The sequence below is a fragment of the Delphinus delphis genome, chromosome 4 (genome assembly GCF_949987515.2).
Source record: "Delphinus delphis chromosome 4, mDelDel1.2, whole genome shotgun sequence".
Taxonomy (NCBI): Eukaryota; Metazoa; Chordata; class Mammalia; order Artiodactyla; family Delphinidae; genus Delphinus; species Delphinus delphis.
The window spans coordinates 10,337,101-10,357,009 of NC_082686.1; the positions used below are offsets into that span (position 1 = coordinate 10,337,101).

Genomic DNA, 19,909 nt, shown 5'->3' on the forward strand with positions numbered 1-19,909 from the left:
CAAGGCTCGGCTCTCCGGTTTCCGAGCAGCAGCTGGCGGGCGCCTTCCGCAGGGCAGGGTGCCGGGGTGCTCCCGCTGAGCGAGGCTGGTGCTCGGCGGGCAGAAAAGGGCTTGTATTCGGTTTGGCAGTCTGTGCAGGTGCCGCGGAAATGGTGTACACGTCGATGGTGAAACCATGTTTCCCCAGGTGAGGGGCTGAGGGCGTTTTGCACCTCGGCCGAGGCCGAGGCAGGCCTCATCCTGGCGACTCCGTGGGCTGTGCCCGCCCTCCTCCCTCGTATGGGGCACTCGGGCCTGAGGGGCACGGAGCAGGCCCTCTCGGGACACGGACCCTTTCTCTGAGGGGACAGGGGAGAGGAGCCTTACTAGGAGCCAGGTGGTGCATTAACGACGCTGGAGTCCGGATGCCGTTTCACCCCCCCCCCCCAAGCCCCTCACAGGTGGGGAAACTGAGTCTCCGAGGGCTTCAGCTGCTGGCCTCAGCACAGGGTGAGTGAGGGGCGAGCGGGGGCTCAGTCCTCATCTCTCAGACTCCCAAACCCTGCCCTCGTGCCCTTGTCCAGGCCCTTTCTCCCTGCGGGGCAGCTCAGGGACGAGGTTCCCAAAACTCGGAAATGTTTGGAGCCAACACAAACCAAAGGAGGAGTTCAGTGTCTTTTGTGTTCTCTCTCAGCATTCTCTAGACGGTATTTATTGCACTCCCTTTTTCCCCCTTCATGAGAGTTCTTCTTCTGGTTTTATTAGAACGCCATGTTTCCGAGTTTGCTGCTTAAAATCAGAGTATCTGGTGTAAAATGCAGTACGGGTGCGCTGGGGCACATGTCACATGAGAGCACAAGACACAGAGGCTGCTTGGCCGGGCTTCGAGCCACTCTGAAATTTGTGTGTAGGCTACAGCCTGGAGCTCGAAAAGTACGGTGGAATGGATTTGCATCATAACTTTACAACAAATAAACAAATCTCATAGTAATAATACAACAGAATTTGTCAAAAGGTCCTAACTTTTTCCAAACCCGCAGAAGTGCTGAAGTAAAAAGTTTAGCACAGAGCCGGAGGGGGTGGGCGGCACTCAGAGGCAGCCAGGCTGCAGGATGGCCTCACCAGCACCTGCTGTGCGTCAGACGTCCTTATGCGGCGGCCTTAAGAGCATCCTCCAATACCGACAACTCACAGGGCAGAGGCGGGGCAGGGGCACTCATCTTATGGCCCCTGAGGTCCCAGTGATAACATCACTCTTTTTTTCTTGCCTGCTGCCACCCTGAGGCATTTCAAGGACCCTGGCAAAGCTTCAGCCACGTTACTTGATAGGATCTGCCCAAGGGACGGCTGTTATTGTATCTACTTAGTCGGAGAGATGGCTGCTCCCCCGCCCACCCCCCGGGGAGTCCCGTAGGCTCCCCTCCCACCCCATCGGCACATGGCCTTCGGTGCTCAGTAGGGACTGTAGCTTGGCTCTGACAGTCTCTCGCCCTGGGCCACGGAACAAGGCTCTCAAGCCTGCACCGTCCTCTTCAGAGCACGTGCTGCCCTCGGTGGGATGTTCCTTCATCGAATTAAGTTTCTTTAGCTATGGGCAGTCCTAGGGGTGCCGTGCCTCTCCCGCTGGTAGCGTCCCACTTTGAGGCGTCAGTAATTTGGTTCCTATGAGTGAGGGTCCTCATTGCTGCACTGGGGGCTCAGTCCCAAGCTAGAAGCTGCCTGAGATTTCCCAGCCCTCGACAGGTATCTCTGGCTCATCCCTTTCGGGAACTAGCAGAGGGGGCGAGGGTGCTGAAGAATGAGCGGTTGGGAGCAGAGAGCCATTTTTACTCTCCTCCACGTTTTGAGATTTTTTGTTGGAGGAGACAGACATGGAGGATTGGACAGAAATTAGCAGGGCAGTCGTGGAATAATTTGAACATGCCCGGGATGGCCTGGCCTTACAGGAACCTACCCAGCCCATCTGTACAATCAGTTCAGGCCTGGAAAGTGTGTATGGGGGCGGGGGGGACAGAGGTTCAGAAAGTGAGGGTGCAGAAAATCTTTACGGGAAGATGTTTGCAATGGATGTCTGTCTGACAAAGGCCAGGGAAATAACGTGTCTGCGAGGGAGGATTCTCTTGGAACCAAGATCCCTGCACCCCGTGTGACCTGAAGGCCACTCTCCCCCAGTCTTAGGGAGTCAGCGCTGGCAGAGAATCAGAGGTGTTATCCAGACCCCCATCCTTTCTAGAAGCCAGTGACTTGTCCCCAAACCCTGCCTCGGAGACAACTGTGCCTGAGTCCAGAGCCTCTTTCCAGACGCGGCTCAGACTCATCTGGCCGAGGCGAGAGGCCTCATGGCTGGATTGGACTGTTTCCCCTGGGAACTGTCTGGCACGTCTAACGAGGAATAGCTCTTTGAATTTACAGAGCGCCTTTCATCTGCGGCTCTCAAAGCTGCTCCACAAACAGTAATTAACTCTCACACCTGCGAGGCAGGTGAGTCTGGTTACCCCCATTTTTAGAGATGAAGAAACAAAGGTCTGAGAGGGAAAGGGCTGTGGTAAGCCGCCGGAGTTGGCGGTGGGTCTCGTGTTAGGAACCAGCACCCCGACCACAAAGCCAGGGACCTCTCCCGGTCGGGTAAAGGGAAGGGTCCCCAAGGCAGTGAGGGGTAGGGACGTGGCCACACAGCTCCCTTCTGCCCTCCCGCAGGTAGCCTGTCACCTCCCAGGCCCACCGGTCAGCTATGAGGACGGGATCCCTCAAGACCCCAACGGCCTTTAACACGCAGCAGCCCGAGGCAGGCCTCTGCCCCGGCTCGGTCCTGGATGCTCCCCTTCAGAGTAATTGCCGGAACAAGGAACGCATCCTAGCTGTACATGACTAACCAAGCTGTCTTCGGCCAGCAGAGACAAACGGTTGGCAGATACCGGAGCTCTTTCACAACTTCTTTTTCCAGGATCCAGAGCTGGTGGGAACTGACTCACGTTAGCAGGGTGTTTCACTGATAGCAACACCAGGCTCGTTAGTGTCTCTGCCTGGGTGCACCACTGTTCCTACTTCTTGTTCTGTGCTACACTGGTACTGCACAGGCCGGAGGAAACAGTGCTTCAGACAGATGGGGGGACTTTCAGGGAAATGCCTCTTTCGTAGCAGAGGACACAGGCCCTGGGGCCGTGAAAGCTGATATCACATGGTTCCGAAGGTAGCAGCAGAGCATCGGGGGGCACCCTTTTTGTTCACAGGGGAGCCTGGATCTTTCTTCCAGACAGGGAGATGCAAACCACCGCCGGGGCTCACCCTGACACATCGCCCTGGAAACTGACTCACATCTGAGTCCTGAGTCACATCCTGTTGTGTGTTCTCAAGCATCCAAGAGGGCATTACACTAGCTGCCCACGACTGAGGTGAACTTGGAGGGCACCCTGGGAACTGCCCTGCCACCTTCCAAGCTGAAAGGCGGAAAAAAAAACCCTCTAGGGAAAAAACCAGAGCCGCCTGGAGGGTTTATATGTTCACCACTTAGGTTTGGCTCTTAAAAACAGACACTGGGGCCCTGACGCATACGTAACTTGTCTGGTCTTTGTTTTTAAGTGGCTCTGAAAGGTGTCTGAAAAATCAGGTCTTTAGAGATATCAGCTAAATAGCCAAAGGAAAGGGCCCTCGAACTCTAACCAACAACAGAAGCCATCAACCTTCTGGACCCAGGCTGAGGGGGTCACCAGCATGTGTGTACCTGTGCGCCTTAGGGGACCCAGGTTTTGAGGGTGGGTGTTAAAAAGCCCACAGACGTAGGTGCTCAGAGAACCAGCAGGCGTCTCTGGCCATCCTCTTCTATGGCCCTGCGGGAACATGAGGACAAAGTAGGACATTTTAAACTTTTCAAAGAGCAGCTTTTGGTTTTGTTCACTTTCTGTTGCTTTCTTGTATTCGATTTCTTTGATTTCTACTCTAATTTTTATTATTTCTTTCCTTCCGCTTGCGTTAGGTTTATTTTGCTCGTTTTTTCTCTAGTTTCCTAAGGTGGAAACTCATCGATTCTGAATCATTCCTCTTTTCTAATATATGCACTAAGATGCTATAAATTTCCCTCTAAGCACTGCTTTCCGCTGCATCCCACAAATTGTGGTGTTGGATTTTCATTCAGTTCAAAAGACATTTTAATTTCTCTTGAGACTTCTTATTTGACCCGTGGGTTATTCAGAAGTGTGTTGTTGAAGCTCCAAATATTCAGGGATGTTCCAGCTGTCTTTCTGTCATTGGCTTTTTAGTTTAAATCCATGTGGCCTGAGAGTATACTTCGTATGATTTCTGTTCTTTTCATTTTAAGGTGTGTTTTATGGTCTATCTTGGTGGATGTTCCCTGTGAGCTTGAAAAGAACGTGTACTCTGCTGTTGTTGGATGGAATTTTCCAAAGATGTTCATTGGGTCAAGCTGGTTGGTAGCACTGTTCAGATGAACTGTGCCCTCATTTTCTGCCTGCTTGATGTATCAATTACTGAAAGAGGCCTGTGAAGGCTTCAGCTATAACTGTGTATTTTTCTCTTTCTCCCTGTCGTCTTATCAGTTTATGCCTCATGTCTTTTGACACTCTGTTAGGTGCATACGTGTTAAGGATTGTTATGTTTTCTTAGACATAACATTTTTCATCATGTAAGTCCGCTCTTTTTTTTAATGTATTTTATTGAAGTATAGTTGATTTACAGCGTTAATGTCTGCTGTACAGAAAAGTGATTCAGTTATATAAAGACTATATATTACATATATAGTCTTTTTCATGTAATTCCCCTCTTTTTCCCTAAAACTTTTCCTTCTTCTGAAGTCAGTTTTGTATAAAATTAATATAGCTGCTCTGGCTTTCTTTTGATTACTGTTAGCCCAGTCTTTCTCTACCCCTTTACTTTCAACCTGACACTTTAAAGTAGGTTCCTTGTAGACAACACACAGTTTTGTTTTTAATTCACTCTGACAATCTCTTTCCGTTGGCACATGTATTAGACCGTTCATATTTAAAACGATTACTGATATACCTGGATTAACACCTACCATGTTTGTAACTGTTTTATATTCGTCGCACCTATTCTTCTTTTCTCCTCTTTTTCTGCCTTCTCTGGTTTTAACTGAGCATTTTATTTGATTCCATTCCATTTTATCTCTGTTCTTGGTGTATCAGTTATACTTTAAAAAATGTTTTTAGTGGTTGTCCTAGAGTTTGCAAAATACTGTGTAATGAATGTAAGTCACTGTCAGATAACACGAGACCACTTCTTCCTTCCCATTTCTGTCAGTACTGTCATTCACTTCACTTATCCATCGCTTACAACCACCCAATACGTTACTATTATGACTTTAAACAGTTATCTTTTGGATCAATTAAGAATAGGAAAAATAAGACTTTACCTTCATTTATTCTTTCTATTATGCTCTTCCTTTCTTTATGTAGATCCAAGTTTCTGACGTATATTATTTGCCTTTTCCCTGAAGAACTTTTTTTTAACATTTCCTGCAGGACAGGTCTGCTGGATAAATTAGCTCAGTTTTTGTTTGTCAGAGAATGGCTTTATTTCTCCTTCACCTTTGAAGAATGATTTTGCTGAATATAGAATTCTAGGTTGCTAGCTTTTTCCTTTCAACACTTTATTTACTACACTCTACTTCTGCTTGCATGGTTTCCGAAGAGAAGTCTGAAGTAATTCTTATCATTGCTCCTGTCTGGGCAAGGTATCTGCCTCACACCTTTCCTTTCTGGTTTCTTTCAAGATTTTCTCTGTCTTTAGGTTTTCTGCAGTTTCAATATGATATGCCTAGATGTAGATTATTTGATATTTATTTTGCTTGGTGGTCCCTGAGTTTCTTGGCTCTGTGGTTTCGTGTCTGTCATTAATTTTGTCAAGTTCTCAGCTATTAATGCTTCAAATATTTCTTCCACTCTGTTTTCTCCTTTTCCTTCTGATATTTCTACTACACATATATTACACTTTTGAAATTGTCCCGAAGTTCATGGATGTTCTGACTTTTTGTTTCTGTGTTTTTCTTTTTTCTCTTTACCTTATAGTTTGGGAAGTTTCTATTGACATATTTTCAATTTCATTGAAATTCTTTCATATTTCATTGATTCTTTCCTCACTCATGTCCAGTCTGTTGATGAGCCCATCAAAGGTATTTCTCATATCTGTTAGAGTGTTTTTCATTTCCAGAATTTCCTTCTGAGTCTTAAGAGTCTCTCTCTCCCTGCTTACATTACCCACCTGTTCTTCCATGCTGTTTTCTTTTTCCATTAGAGCCCTTAACATTTTTTTTTTTTTTTCCGGCTGAGTTCGGTCTTCGTTGCCTTGCACAGGCTTTTTCTACTTGCAGAGAGCAGGGGCTACTCTTTTGTTGCGGTGCGCGGGCTTTTCATTGCGGTGGCTTCTCTTGTGCGGAGCACGGACTCTAGGCATGCAGGCTTCAGTAGTTGTGGCACGCTAGAACCCTTAACATATTGATCAGTTAAATTTCCTGATAACTCCAAAATTTACGTCACATCTGTGTCTGGTCCTGACGCTTGTTTTCTCTCTTCAGATTTTTTTCTTGCCTTCTGTCGTGCCTTATTTCTGATTTGGAAGCTGGATATGATGTATCAGGTAACAGGAACTGAAGTAAATAGGCCTTTGGTGTGAGATTTTATGTTCATCTAACTAGGAGTTGGGCTGTGTTTAATGTTTGCTGTAGCTGAAGGTGCCAGAGGCTTTAAATTACACTAATGTCCTTGTTTTTGTTTCTGTCTTTGGGCTTCCCTAAGAACCCTTCCTTAAATAGTCTGTCTTGCAGCTCCTTCAGCTGTAACCCGCTGCTATTATACAGGATCCCATGAAGAGCTGGAGAAGTCCCTAAATGAAAAACCCATGAAAGTGTCCCCACCCCAGCCCCATACACACAGACAAGAATGCAGCCCTCACGAGTTTCTTACTCTCACACTAGTCTATACTCAGCCTCCAACAATTTGTCAAAATTACCATTTATATGTTCCTACCAGCTCATGGCTCCAGTGGCTTCTGCTCCCAGCAAGCACACCTCAGCGTAATTTTCTGTATTCACCTCTCTCAAGATTTCAGGGTGGCAGTTTGCCCTATGACCTCAATTCTCTACTAGATCTGAGAAAAATCGTGGATTATCAGTTTTAGGTTTTTTTTCATGTTGTAAAGATGGGAGTGATAACTTCTAAGCTCTTGACATTTCAGAGCTGAACTTGGAACCAGCAGAACATTTTGACTTGAATTATCTGATAGAGTCATTTTTTACTCTGAAGACATTTTGATATTGCTGCATCAGAGGTAAAAGCACTCTACCCTCTTAACTCTTACGTATGCTATGGATACTTCTGAGCTCACCACTAGACTCAACCCCCCTTATTCCTAACTCCCCCCCTTCTTTGACCTCATCTCAAATGGAAAGGAGTGGGGCTCAGGATCTCAGAGGAAGGGGGCTGTTTTATCCACTACTTGATGGATCAAAAAGCTAAAAATAACCCATCATAAAACGGCCTCAGTAAAGCAGCTACATCAAAACATTATGTACCCTGGAAAAAACAGGACGCAGACAGACTAAAACTTAAATTTTCTAATCCAGTAGTTTTTTTAACGGAAACATGAGCTGGTTGAGATTGGATCCTCACCTTCTCCGTCCTCACCTCAACTCTCCAGTTTTCTTGCCCATTTACCACTTAATCTCCTGAGTCCAGTTCTTCTCCGGTGCTGAAGACTCTGTGTGTCATCAGCCTTCTTTCAGTGAACAGAACAGCGTTACCTGAGTCTCATCCTGGAGCAGGTGTGTGTGGCCTTACCAATAAATATCAGATAAGTCCCTCGGCACGGATTTCTTCTCCTTTTTAATAATATAATCATAAAAATTAGCCAGACTCACTGAGCATTTCATATGGCCAAAAACAGTGACACCCACTTTATATACAGTTTATCTCACTTATCCCTATTACCCTCTGAAATAGGAAAACTATGTATCCGAGGAAATCAGTGACTTGCCCAAGGTCATACAGCTAGTTTATGGTGAAGGGAGAATGCAAACCGAAATCTGTTTATCACTTAAATTAGGTGCTTTCCCTTGTCTGTTCCTCTCAGAGGTATAACATAGCATGTAATAAATACCACTAGGGTTCTTATCTCTAACTTGGGAAGGGCTGTTTGCCAAGTCCCGTTTAGGGAGGTAATCCAGCTGTTCACGTGGATACAGCCCCCACTAGCCACAACTCCAGAAGGCAAGGACTATAATCCACTCACTACTGAGTTCCCAAAACAGTGGCCCTAATAAAGCAAAAAGTCCATTGGCAAGATGAATGAATGAGGAAGTAAATAACTTCATGAGCCTAAGAGTGAATGAATGAAGTAACTCAGCATGATGATGAATGCAATAGGAAAAAGCCTTTCCAAGCATCATACAGTCCTGGGATCTTCACTAAGTTCCAATGGGACAGGGACCATATTGTTCTTACTCATAAATTAGCACATGCCTGGCACATAGTAAGTTTCAATAAACTTGTTCTTTTTGGTGGATTGACCTATCAGAGGCATTCCCTTCAAGAACAAGCAGCCCTCCTCTGAAGAATGACAGACAGTGGTTCTCTTCCTCAGCCTATGACTTTTTTCTTGATAACCCCCATCTTATCCCTGTCCTACTTCCTCTTCCCAGAATACATGTATTTACTATTGCAAGCACCGTTCTTCACCTCAAACACCCACCTGATTCTTCCCTAACTCTGTTTAATATACGAGTTAAGCAGAGAAGTACTGTTTGGGACCTATTTGGATTAGGATCCTGCACTGTCACCACTGAAAGGGGCTCAGAGATCATCTCCTTTCAGAAATGAGAATAAGAAAGGGTAAGCAAGTAACCCAGGGTCATCACACATACAGGCCAGAGGCCATGTCTCCTGCCTCTCAGTCCAGTGCTCGTGTGGCCCACAGCACTGTCACTTCCACACTTGCCTTCGTGTGTTCACGTTGGCCCCATCATGGCAAGCATGGTAACTCAATAGTAAACTCAGCAAACCATATTATTGGCCCTTCGTTTTTTGTTTTGTTTTGTTTTCGTTTTAATGAATAATCCATGTAGTAGAAGAAAACACGGTCAAACTCCGACATGAGAAGCTCGCCATCACCACCTTCTGGCCCACTTCTGCCAATGAAGCCAAACACAGTTCACTGTGGTCACAGATATGAAAAATGATCAGGGGTCATTGAGTTTTTAATGCTGTCCCCCAACTAGCACTGAAAGGCTGAGTTGTGGTGTGAAGAAAGAAGATGTTGAATTTGAAACCCTGTGTTAAAAAAAAAATCATAGAACCTGGACTTTAATCATAAAGATCATTTTACCAAAGCATATTTTTAAAAGGCTGTGAAACATTATGCAACATTTGCATGGTTTAATTATGAGTTTAGAAAAGCCTAGCACAACTTTTTCACTACAGTAAAACATGACAGAGCATGAATCATGGCATAATACTTTATGCTTACTGTAGTTTTAGACATGGGGTTAGGGGTGCTGGGCTGTCTACACAACAGCGCATGAATTACTGCACCGCAATTCACACCCAAAGGGCTTTATGGCAATTACAAAACCTCTTCTGTTTGCTTTTTAAATGATTAACATATTTGAATACTATATATATTCACTTTGTAAATACGTGTATCCAGGACACGTGCATGTCTTACGGAAAATATCTGAGTATATAATTTTATTTTCACTTGGAGCAAAATACTTGTAGCAGTATGGGAATGTTAAACAATCTGCTATTGCTATTCGCTTTCAGTTGCTGGAAACACTGTTAGCTGTAAGATTATGCAGGATCTCTGACTATAGTTGAACACTTATTTTCCACTGAGTCTGGAATGGACTGGCTCTTTATTCCTTGCCATCCCGTCAATTCTCTAAAATTCAGAAGAAAATGAAGACCTTTCTTTAATAGTAGATTTCAAAGATTCTGAGTTAAAATATTTCCCCAGGTTCTTCAAAATTCAGAATTAAAATGTCAGTTATTTTAAAGAAAAGAAAGAAGTATATCAGTATGAGGGAAGCCGGGTAGAAGATCTCGGGAGAAGAGTAGGAAGGCAGACCTGGCTCTCCATTTACTTGATCCTGTTCTCCACGGTGACAGCTTCAAAGGCATAATAGACAAGGGACACTTTAACTGGAAGTGCAAAGCCCCAGAGGGAGGAGGTGTGGACAATGTATAACGAGTAGGAATAACTCATTTCTTTATGTCACGACACGCAGAAAACTGACACCTGTTGTTTTCCTAAGGAACTTTGCTGCTCTTTCTGTATTTACTCCCAGCATCATGAACCCCTGGCTATGAAGACCCTTTGGAGTTAGTGTAGTTTGCTGTTACCTTTGTCTACAAAGAAGGTGGAACACAAAGAGAAAATTAACATTTAATTCTAAGACAGAAATGTAAAGCTATCTTATGGTGAGACAGTGGTTGATTTTTACATTTTCTTACACATTTTGCCTAAGAATAGAAGGTGTTGGGTTTTTTTTTCCTCTTCTGCAAACAGTATGATGCTTTTGAAAACTAAGACTCCTATGAATGCTGGAGTCAAATTTACAAAATGCTTTTTACCTAAATCTTCTGAAGTCAGATCTTTGTCTCTTCTCTCGCCCAGGCCTCTCTTTTTTTTTTTTTTTTTTTTGGTTAACATCTTTATTGGAGTATAATTGCTTTACAATGGTGTGTTAGTTCCTGCTTTATAACAAAATGAATCAGCTATACATATACATATACATATATCCCCATATCTCCTCCCTCTTGTGTCTCCTTCCCACCCTCCCTATCCCACCCCTCTAGGTGGTCGCAAAGCACCGAGCCGATCTCCCCGTGCTATGCAGCTGCTTCCCACTAGCTATCTGTTTTACGTTTGGTAGTGTATATATGTCCATGCCACTCTCTCACTTCGTCCCAGCTTACCATTCCCCCTCCCTGTGTCCTCAAGTCCATTCTCTACGTCTGCGTCTTTATTCCTGTCCTGCCCCAGGTTCTTCAGAACCATTTTTTTTAGATTTCATACATATATGTGTTAGCATACGGTATTTGTTTTTCTCTTTCTGACTTACTTCTCTCTGTATGACAGACTCTAGGTCCATTCACCTCACTACAAACCAGGCCTCTTTTTTCAATGGCAATCTGTAAAATACTTGCTCAACATTCTGCCCTTTAAAAGTTGCAAACTTGAGGTCTTGAGAAAAAGTGGAAGACATCTCTGTTAGTCTGGGTTGATAGAGGCAGCCCTGCACTGCCGGGTTTGTGAACTAGTCATCAGGCCTTGTTGCCAGTTTCCTAGCCAGACTTTCTTTTCAGTTATCCTTGGGAGAGAGTTCACCTGAACAGAAAACATTTAAAAGCCACAGAATATTTTTGCCAAAGGTACAAAAAGAAGACCCAAACCCTTGCATTCTTTTGCGCTTACTGAGTACAGAGAGACGGGTGATCGCCTGATAATGATAACCACGATTACTCGTAAAGCTGGGCAGTCAATACATGCAGTCAACGGTCCGAATGTTAACACTTCTACCTGGAAAGCATAAATCAGCCTCTCTCATCAGTAGTGTGATTAAAGAAAACCTTTGGAAGGAACAGTTAGCGGAGGAAAATCTTCAAGAGTCAAACATAAATTATATTTCAGTATCGTTTTGGGGGGAAATCATCAGACAAAAGCAAATATCGGGACATAAGGAGGCTTATTAAACACTGGTAAACAGGCCACAAACATGTATTAGATTTAAACAAAGGTAGCTGGTTTTTTATTAAAAGATTTTATTTTTCTAAATCCTGACCCACTCTACATGTAAGTGACCTCCCTGATTCTCTGCAGATACAAGGCAGATCCAGCCATCCCCACCATGGTCCTACGAGCAGTCCTACCAATACCTGGGACCCATTGCCTCTCCTTCTGTCCACCCAGCAACACCCATCTCGCCGGGACGGGCCAGCGGCATGACAACCCTCTCTGCAGAGCTTTCCAGTCGACTCTCAAGTAAGCTGCTTGAAAATACACTCTTTGAAGTCCGGCTGCAGTGGAAGGTTCTGGAGACCAGAAGGGATGCACGAACGGGGTGGCAGTCATTTTTGATTGGATGCAGTACGGTTTAAAGACAAGGCTGTCTATCTCTAAGTCCCCCGCCCACACGCTGATTTTCCTTGACACTCAGAGGCAGAGATTACGTACAGATGTGAAGGGAGAAGTGGCTTGGAGAAAGTGGATTCCTTGGGCGTTTGGGGGTGCTCACATTCGGCAGGCACGGGTGGCAGCTGAAGGGTCAGTGACAGAAAAGGCCAAAGTAGTCAGCTTCTGGGCCTCAGATGGGACTGATCCATCTTGCGGTGGCGAGCTTTCACAGGCCACGTGAACAGCGCACTGGGGCACACATGGAGTGGGACACACATCTACCCCAACGGGACACTCTCAACTAAGAGCCGCTTATATCAGGTTTGAGGAACAGACTGGAAAGCTCAGGTGTCATGGCTGGCATGATTGTTGTTAATACGTGCTCATTAAACCTAGTCATTTAACCTATGAGACCTTTGGGCTTGGCACTAACCTTTGCTTGTGGGCAGGGAAATCAGAGTTACAGAGAAAAATTCCTTTGTTGAAAGCAAAAAGAAGCGACTCCCTGTTTGGGGCTTTGAAATTGGAGCTGGACCAGACTGTGAAAATACTTCAGAGGACTTCAGCAGTAGGAAGCCTGAGAACACACTTCTGTGGAAGGGCGGCTGTTTTTGCTTTTCAGCTCCTGGAATCAGATTATAGCAGATTAGGGGCAGGCAAAGGGGCAAAGGCATTGCGTCTGCCATTTTACGTGTGGTGTAATGTTGTGTTTTGTGGACGATTGTGATTATTTGAGATTTCCCCAGATGCTTCAGCTTCTTCTCAGAGCTTCACAGAATCCCTCTCAGCTTCTCAGCAGCAGCAGTGCTGACACCTGGGGCCAGATGATTGTTCACTGTGGGGGGGCAGTCCTGTGCACTGCAGGGCCTTCATCAGTGTCTCTGGCCTCTAGATGCCAGCAGCACCCCCAGTCATGGCAACCAAAAATCACCAGACGTTGCCAAATGTCCTGAGGGCCACACTGCCCCACAGTTCAGAACTGTCTTCTTGGGCGAGGTAGTGGAATAGGAAAGCCAACTTCGTTGCCCAGTTTCCACATTATTTTCAGCCACTGTTGCCAAGAATTTCATGGCACCTGCCGGGCTAAGGAGTTAAGGGACTAGCGTAGGAATTATGAAGTCCATTCAGCTTGTTGTTGTTGCAGAAGCTCTGTCCCCTCAGGACTGGTCTGCTTCCAAAGGCACTTGTCATCTTTCATTGTTTCTTCTTCTTGTTGGCACTGCTCTGCCCACTGGCTGTGGTCTACATCTGAAGCAATTACTGTTTTTCTTGGAAATGTCCCTGCTGTGGGTCTGTCCCTTGGAATTTATTTCATAAGTCTTTTGACTTGGTCAGCACCCAAGATCATCGGCACCTTCGAGTCCAAGAACCCTAGGGGCCAGCTGTTCTGGCTGACCAGTGCAGATGGAAGGGTGACTTCTTTTTTTATAGGAATGAGTAACACGTGCCCTCCCCAATCCCGTCTCACAGTTACACTTCTGAATAGCCTGGACTTCAGTTAGCCAAGGAGCAATGGAAGGGCGTTTCATGGCATGAGGGTATAAGGAGATAAAAACCGCATCCCATTTCAGCACCCAAGCATGACCCTGCGCTGTCTTGGACGGTGGACCCAGGAGAATGCCAGAGGAGCTTTCACCGGTGGCAGAGCATAGCATGGGAGACTGCTCTCCACCTGGGCAGGTCTCCCTCTGAGAAATCGAGCCTGGAGCCCAGGCCTGAAAAGTGTTGTCATCTACCTGTGGGCAGGAGGGGTCTGGGATACTTAAAAGAAAAGTGGCTGCTTTGAGAGCCTGCTTTCCTTGAATCCCGCCCCCCAGCTCAGCTCTGTGCTCTGCCCCTCTCTCCACCCCCAGCGCCACCTGGGCTTCCTCTGGCCGGAGAGACCTGTGCTCTGTGTCTGTCTCTTACCTTTGCAGACAGGCTCCACACCTTGTCTGAAAAGAGTTGTCATCTGGAGGTTTTCTTTTCTTTTTTTTAAAATAATGTTTAGCTGCCAACCTGGGCGACAGACAGCATGCATTAATCTGAGTCATGCGAGATCCTTTTAAGGCAGCCATTATCTGCTCAGGCTGTTTAATCCTTCGGGGGCAGTGGGAGGGGCCCAGAGCAGGGCCGCTTTCATCCACAACAAGCTGCAGAATGAAGACTTGAGCTGTCATGGCAAATATTCAGCTCCATCGGTGGGGCAACATTTCCAACTAAAATACCTGCGCCGCCTAATCCCCAGATTTCCTACTGTTTAAAAGCTCCCTGTGAATATCAAGGGTCCCCACCTCTGCCCACACTGCTACCGAATAAGGGGGCACAAGCCCAGCCAAAAGGACAAATGAGCTAAGGCCGGGGGGGTGAACCGTGCGTCACTGGTGGGGCGTGCTTGGTAGCGGGTGTCAGACCGGACATAGAAATGAAAACAAATATTTTAATAGGTCACTTGACTCTGAGCCCACCTAGTGGGCCGAAGTTGTTTTGTTATCACAATGTGTGTGTAAAGGACAATTTGGCCAAACAGATGGTCTTCTGTAGTGTGACACTGGTACTATGTGGCCAGAAGAAGAATCACAGGCAACATCTAAGATCTTCCAGATATTCTGCCCACAAGTGAAAGAACTATTTTCTCCTGACAGCTGAGACCATAACATCATTCCATTACTTATGTCCGTGACAAATCACGGGCTCACTTGGGATTCCAGTAACTTGCTGTCATCACCAGGTTACCACACAGCAGTTGGAACAGACTGGCAGAGCATGTCCAGACACCGTCATGAAACAGGGTGACCTTTCATTCATTTTCCAGTGGATTCACCTTTTTGTCTCATGGCAAATGAAGCAAGAGGAATAATGGGTGGAGTCATTTATTTGTGTCCAGAGTATTGCATCAGATGACAACAAATGGACTGTATTTGCCTAATGCTGCTCCCTGGACTATAGAAATCTCACTGGAAAAATGGAGTAAAGCTTCCTGTTAACTCTCAAGTATGTCACAGCTCTGTGTGTGAACACAAACAAGTGACACAGGGCTTGCTCACAGAAGGCCCCAGCGGGCAGGGACAAACCCTGTGGAATGAGGTGCGGCCTGGCTTCAGGACGAGCTAGAGAGTGTCCGTGGAAGGGCTGCCCTAGAACCACTGTCAGTTTGCAACTTTTTCCCTGCCCACACGTCTGACTCGCGTTGAAAAGGTTAACAGGAGTGTTTATTTCAAAGTCAGACTCCTGGTTTCCTCATCAGTGGAGAGATTTGCTGCAGACTTCTGTTGTTTCTATAATTACCTCTCTGATGAAGAGTATATCCCCTCACCAGAGGCACCCCAAATTTACAGGAGTTCACTTGGAGGGAGGGAAGGGGAGGGGGAGAGAGAAAGAGAAAGAGAGAGCGCGAGAACGAGAACACTAGCTCTCCCTGCTGGAATAACAGGCTTGAAATATGAGGAAGCTGATCAACAGCCCATGCCGTCCAAAAGCAGATGAACCCACCCGATGGCTTTCCTTTCAGAGCAAGCTTTTGGCCCAGCCAGGTTTCTCTGTGGGCCTGAACACAAAAGGACACAGGCCACATGCCATCTTGAGCTTGGAGTTATTTCGTATGTTCATTTGAGAACTGATACATTTTAAAACATGCAGTTCTTGCCTCTGCTCTGTTTTGTTGCTGTCTTTTGGGTTTGCTGACGTAAAGACTACGGTCCTGGCCTGGTCATTTAACGCATAATTCTGAGTAACAGAAACTACCCCAGGACACCATCCTACATGCACAGTGGTGGTTCTCAGCGGGGGCGGGGGACTCTTGCCCCCCTCACCCCTACCCCCAGGGCACTTGAAAGGTCGGGAGACATTGTTGGCGGTCACAATGGGGGGAGTGGGGCTCATTACTGACATCTGCTGGGCAGAGGCCAAGGATGCTGCCAAACACCCATCCCAGACCCACATCACCCCAACAAAGCTGGCCCCAAATGTCAGTAATGCCACTGTTGGGAAACTCTGATCTACAGGACACGGGAAACCATCCTAGCACCCAAACCCACGAGTGGTTCCCAAGGGCAGCCTGTGGTTAAGGAAAATGCAAAGAGATGCCACAAAGGACAGCCAAAGCCAGTCCGCGCAATGGTAAATGCGTCATCCTAACCAAATGAGTTGTATAGACAAAGCTCTGCCATTTCTGGTGGAATTTCAACATGTACAAAAACGGAGCAGATAAGTCAAGGTCCTGCAGCCACTCCTCTTAACAAACCGGTGATGCATCTTAGAGAAAAGCACGTGAAACCGACGCTGTACTGTTTCTAAAACTGTGGAACTAGTCTGAAGGTAGATATGGGAGAGAAAGAGTGATGTGACGGTTCACGGACACCCAGTCCCAGTCACTACTATGGCGGGCATCAGCTTCAACCATAGGAAACGGCCAATTTTTAACTATTCCGGGCCTACCGAAACAGCAGTTTTAAACGTATTATAACGTATTAAAATGTTATTACATATTAATATTGTTATGACAATACCGTATTACGTATATATATTCTATTAATATTAATCTATTAATGCATCCATTATATTAGTAGTTCTAGTGTTACATTGTTTTGTTATATATTGTTATATTAATATCACCGATTAAATGTACATTACTATTGATATATTAATATGTTGATTATATAGAGAGGTGGCAAACTTTTCTGCAAAGGGCCAGATTCTAAATATTTTAGACTTTCTGAGCCCTACAGTCCGGCCCTCCAGTCTCTGCCATGACCACTCAACTCTGCGGCGGTGATTTAAAAGCAGCCATAGAGGGCTTCCCTGGTGGCGCAGTGGTTCAGAGTCCACCTGCCGATGCAGAGGACACGGGTTCGTGCCCCGGTCCGGGAAGATCCCACATGCCGTGGAGTGGCTAGGCCTGTGAGCCATGGCCGCTGAGCCTGCACGTCCAGAGCCTGTGCTCCACAACGGGAGAGGCCACAACAGTGAGAGGCCCGCGTACCGCAAAAAAAAAAAAAAAAAAAAAGCAGCCATAGATAATACATAAAAGAATGAGTCAGGCTCCTTCCAATAGTACTTCATGTATGAACACTGAAATTTAAATTCCGTATCATTTTCATGTCAGGACATCATCTTTTGATTTTTTTTTTTTTCTTTTTCAACCATTTAGAAAAGTGAAACTCATTGTTAGCCTGTGGGCTTACAAAAATTGGTAGCTGGTGGATCTGGCAGGTGGGTTTGCCAACCCCAGAGTTACAGAAATACGGTTATATTAAGCAAGTGTTATTTCATATACCGTATTACGTTGCATGAGATCGTATATTACCATCATCATCGTATCAGCTGTCTGGGCAGCAACGTTCCGGGTAATCCTCCCGCGAGCGGGCCGGCGGGGGAAGGGGCGTGGCCTCCTTGAACCCCTGTCTCACGATATTTTTCTCTCCCTCCCTGCAGCCGCGCCCGACCTAACAGCCTTCGGCGACCCGCGCCAGTTTTCCGCGCTGCCCTCCATCTCCGACCCCCGCATGCACTACCCCGGCGCCTTCACCTACTCCCCGACACCCGTCACGTCGGGCATCGGCATCGGCATGTCGGCCATGAGCTCGGCCACGCGCTACCACACGTACCTGCCGCCGCCCTACCCTGGCTCGTCGCAGGCGCAGGGCGGCCCGTTCCAGGCCAGCTCGCCGTCCTACCACCTATACTACGGCGCGTCAGCCGGCTCCTACCAGTTCTCCATGGTGGGCGGCGAGCGGTCGCCGCCGCGCATTCTGCCGCCCTGCACCAACGCCTCCACCGGCTCAGCGCTGCTCAACCCCAGCCTCCCGAACCAGAACGACGTGGTGGAGGCCGAGGGCAGCCACAGCAACTCCCCAACCAACATGGCGCCCGCCGCACGCCTCGAGGAGGCCGTGTGGCGACCCTACTGAGGCTGCGCACGCGCTCTCCGTGCGGCCGGGCGTCGTCCCGGAAGCGCCTCCTTCGGGCTCCGGCCTCGTGTGCTCGGGAAACCCGCGTGGGCCCGGCCGCCGGCCCTGGGGAGCGCGCCGCTGCCAACTGCCATGGTGATGTCGCTCCGGGCGGGGCCTCGGGGCCACCTGTGCTTCTCAAGTCCGTGCAGTTCGCAATTGCCGTTGGCCCATCTCAGATTTTTCTAACCTGATGCAACTTGAGGGTGTCCGCTTCACCACCCCGTGGACACGCTGTAAGGCAAACAGAAAGATTCCCAGAGGGAAACTGTGAATGCTTCTGATTTAGCAATGCTGTGAATAAAAGAAAGATTTTATACCCTTGACTTCACTTTTTAACCAAGTTGTTTATTCCAAAGAGTATGGAATTCGGGTTTTTCGGGGTTTTTTTTGGGGGGGGGGGTGGGGAGATGCAACTCATTCTGTTTGGCATCTAATTCATATTTTTAATTTTCTTTCGCAGCACCTTATAAATTGCAAAATGCGTATTTGCATTTGGGGTGGTTTTTATTTTTATATATACATAAATTTGAGCTTGCTTCTTTCTTGCTTTGACAAATGAAAGAAATATGATTCCTTTTTCTGTAAGTTTTATTTAACTTTTTTTTGGACTTTTTTTGTAGTTGTTTTTTGAGAAACGGCTACAGCTTTGGGTCATTTTCAACTACTGTATTCCCACAAGGAATCCCTAGATATTTATGTATCTTGATGTTTAGACACTTACTTAATGTGTTGATACTTTTTTTATTATTTAAATGTACTTATATTAAGAAGAAAAATATCAAGTACTACAGTTTTTGTTTTTGATAGTAGCCAAAGTTAATTGTATCACATTGAAGAAAGTTGGAAAAAAAGGATGGGTAATGTGATCACTTGGTTATCTAAATATTGTTTACATTAAACTCCCTTTAATGTTAATCAAACGAGTTGGTAGCTAACGCAGCAATGTTTTCAGTAGGCTTTTTAGATACTGAGGGTCACTCCAAAGATCTAAAGTATGGAATTTTCTGCCAAGCTCAACAAAGGGTCTCATATCTGACTCCCTCCCTTCAAACGGAGAAGGTCAAATCTGGTTCCAGAGGGTTCATGCAGATGCCATGATTGCACCTCTGGAAAGGATTTATTTTCTGCCTAGGGGTTTTCTCACTCCATGGCCTCTTGTTAATGTCAGACATGCTTTGTAACAGAATGAATCTGAAGTAAGCTGTGTGGAGGAGCGGTATCCACATGGAAACCGAGTGGATGAATTCAGGGGTTCCTTAACTGCTTGATTCTGGAGATCAAGAGAGGAGATCATCTGAATCTAAAGTTCAGGTTTTTTTAGCTCCAAGAAAATGTTCCTCTTTGATAGAGTACCTGTTCATTGATGCAGAACGAAACTTGTGGCTGTCCCCCCAGGCTGGGAGTGGAAGGGACTAGACCGGATGCCTTTGACAGCTGAAGGTCTCCAGCTCAGTTTTCATAGGGTGGGCCCAGAAGCAGGCCTGAACAAGCCAAATCCCCTCCGTGTGCCTCAGTGGAGTCATATGGGAGAGCATCGTCCCACCTGTGCAGGACCCCGTCCCATGCTGCTCACTGACCACCCATCTTTGTGTTGTTCTCACTAGGCTGAGACCCTACCCCGTAGGGTGTGTGCACTTTTACCCGTGCATCGGCATGACAGGAAAGATTCATGTCACTGCTGCCCATGGCTACAATCCAAACATACCCAATGTCACTGTAAATTTTATGGCACTATTTTTATTGGAGGATTTGGTCAGAATGCAGTTGTTGTACAGCTCATAAATACTAACTGCTGATTTTGACATATGTGTGCTCAAAAATGATCTGGTTGTTATTTAATGTACCTCTTAAATTAGTTG

The 19,909-nt window shown here is 46.4% G+C and overlaps 1 protein-coding gene across 1 annotated transcript in view; it reads left to right on the forward strand.

Moving 5' to 3' along the window:
* Positions 1–18,373, forward strand: part of RUNX1 (RUNX family transcription factor 1) — a 244,159-nt gene extending 225,786 nt beyond the window's left edge. Inside the window, exons 7-8 of the mRNA XM_060010336.1 lie at positions 11,827–11,988; positions 17,533–18,373. Of these exons, the coding sequence (XP_059866319.1) occupies positions 11,827–11,988; positions 17,533–18,008 (638 nt within the window). The 3' untranslated portion in view covers positions 18,009–18,373. The remainder of the gene's footprint in view (positions 1–11,826; positions 11,989–17,532) is intronic.
* The last annotated feature ends 1,536 nt before the right edge of the window (positions 18,374–19,909 follow it).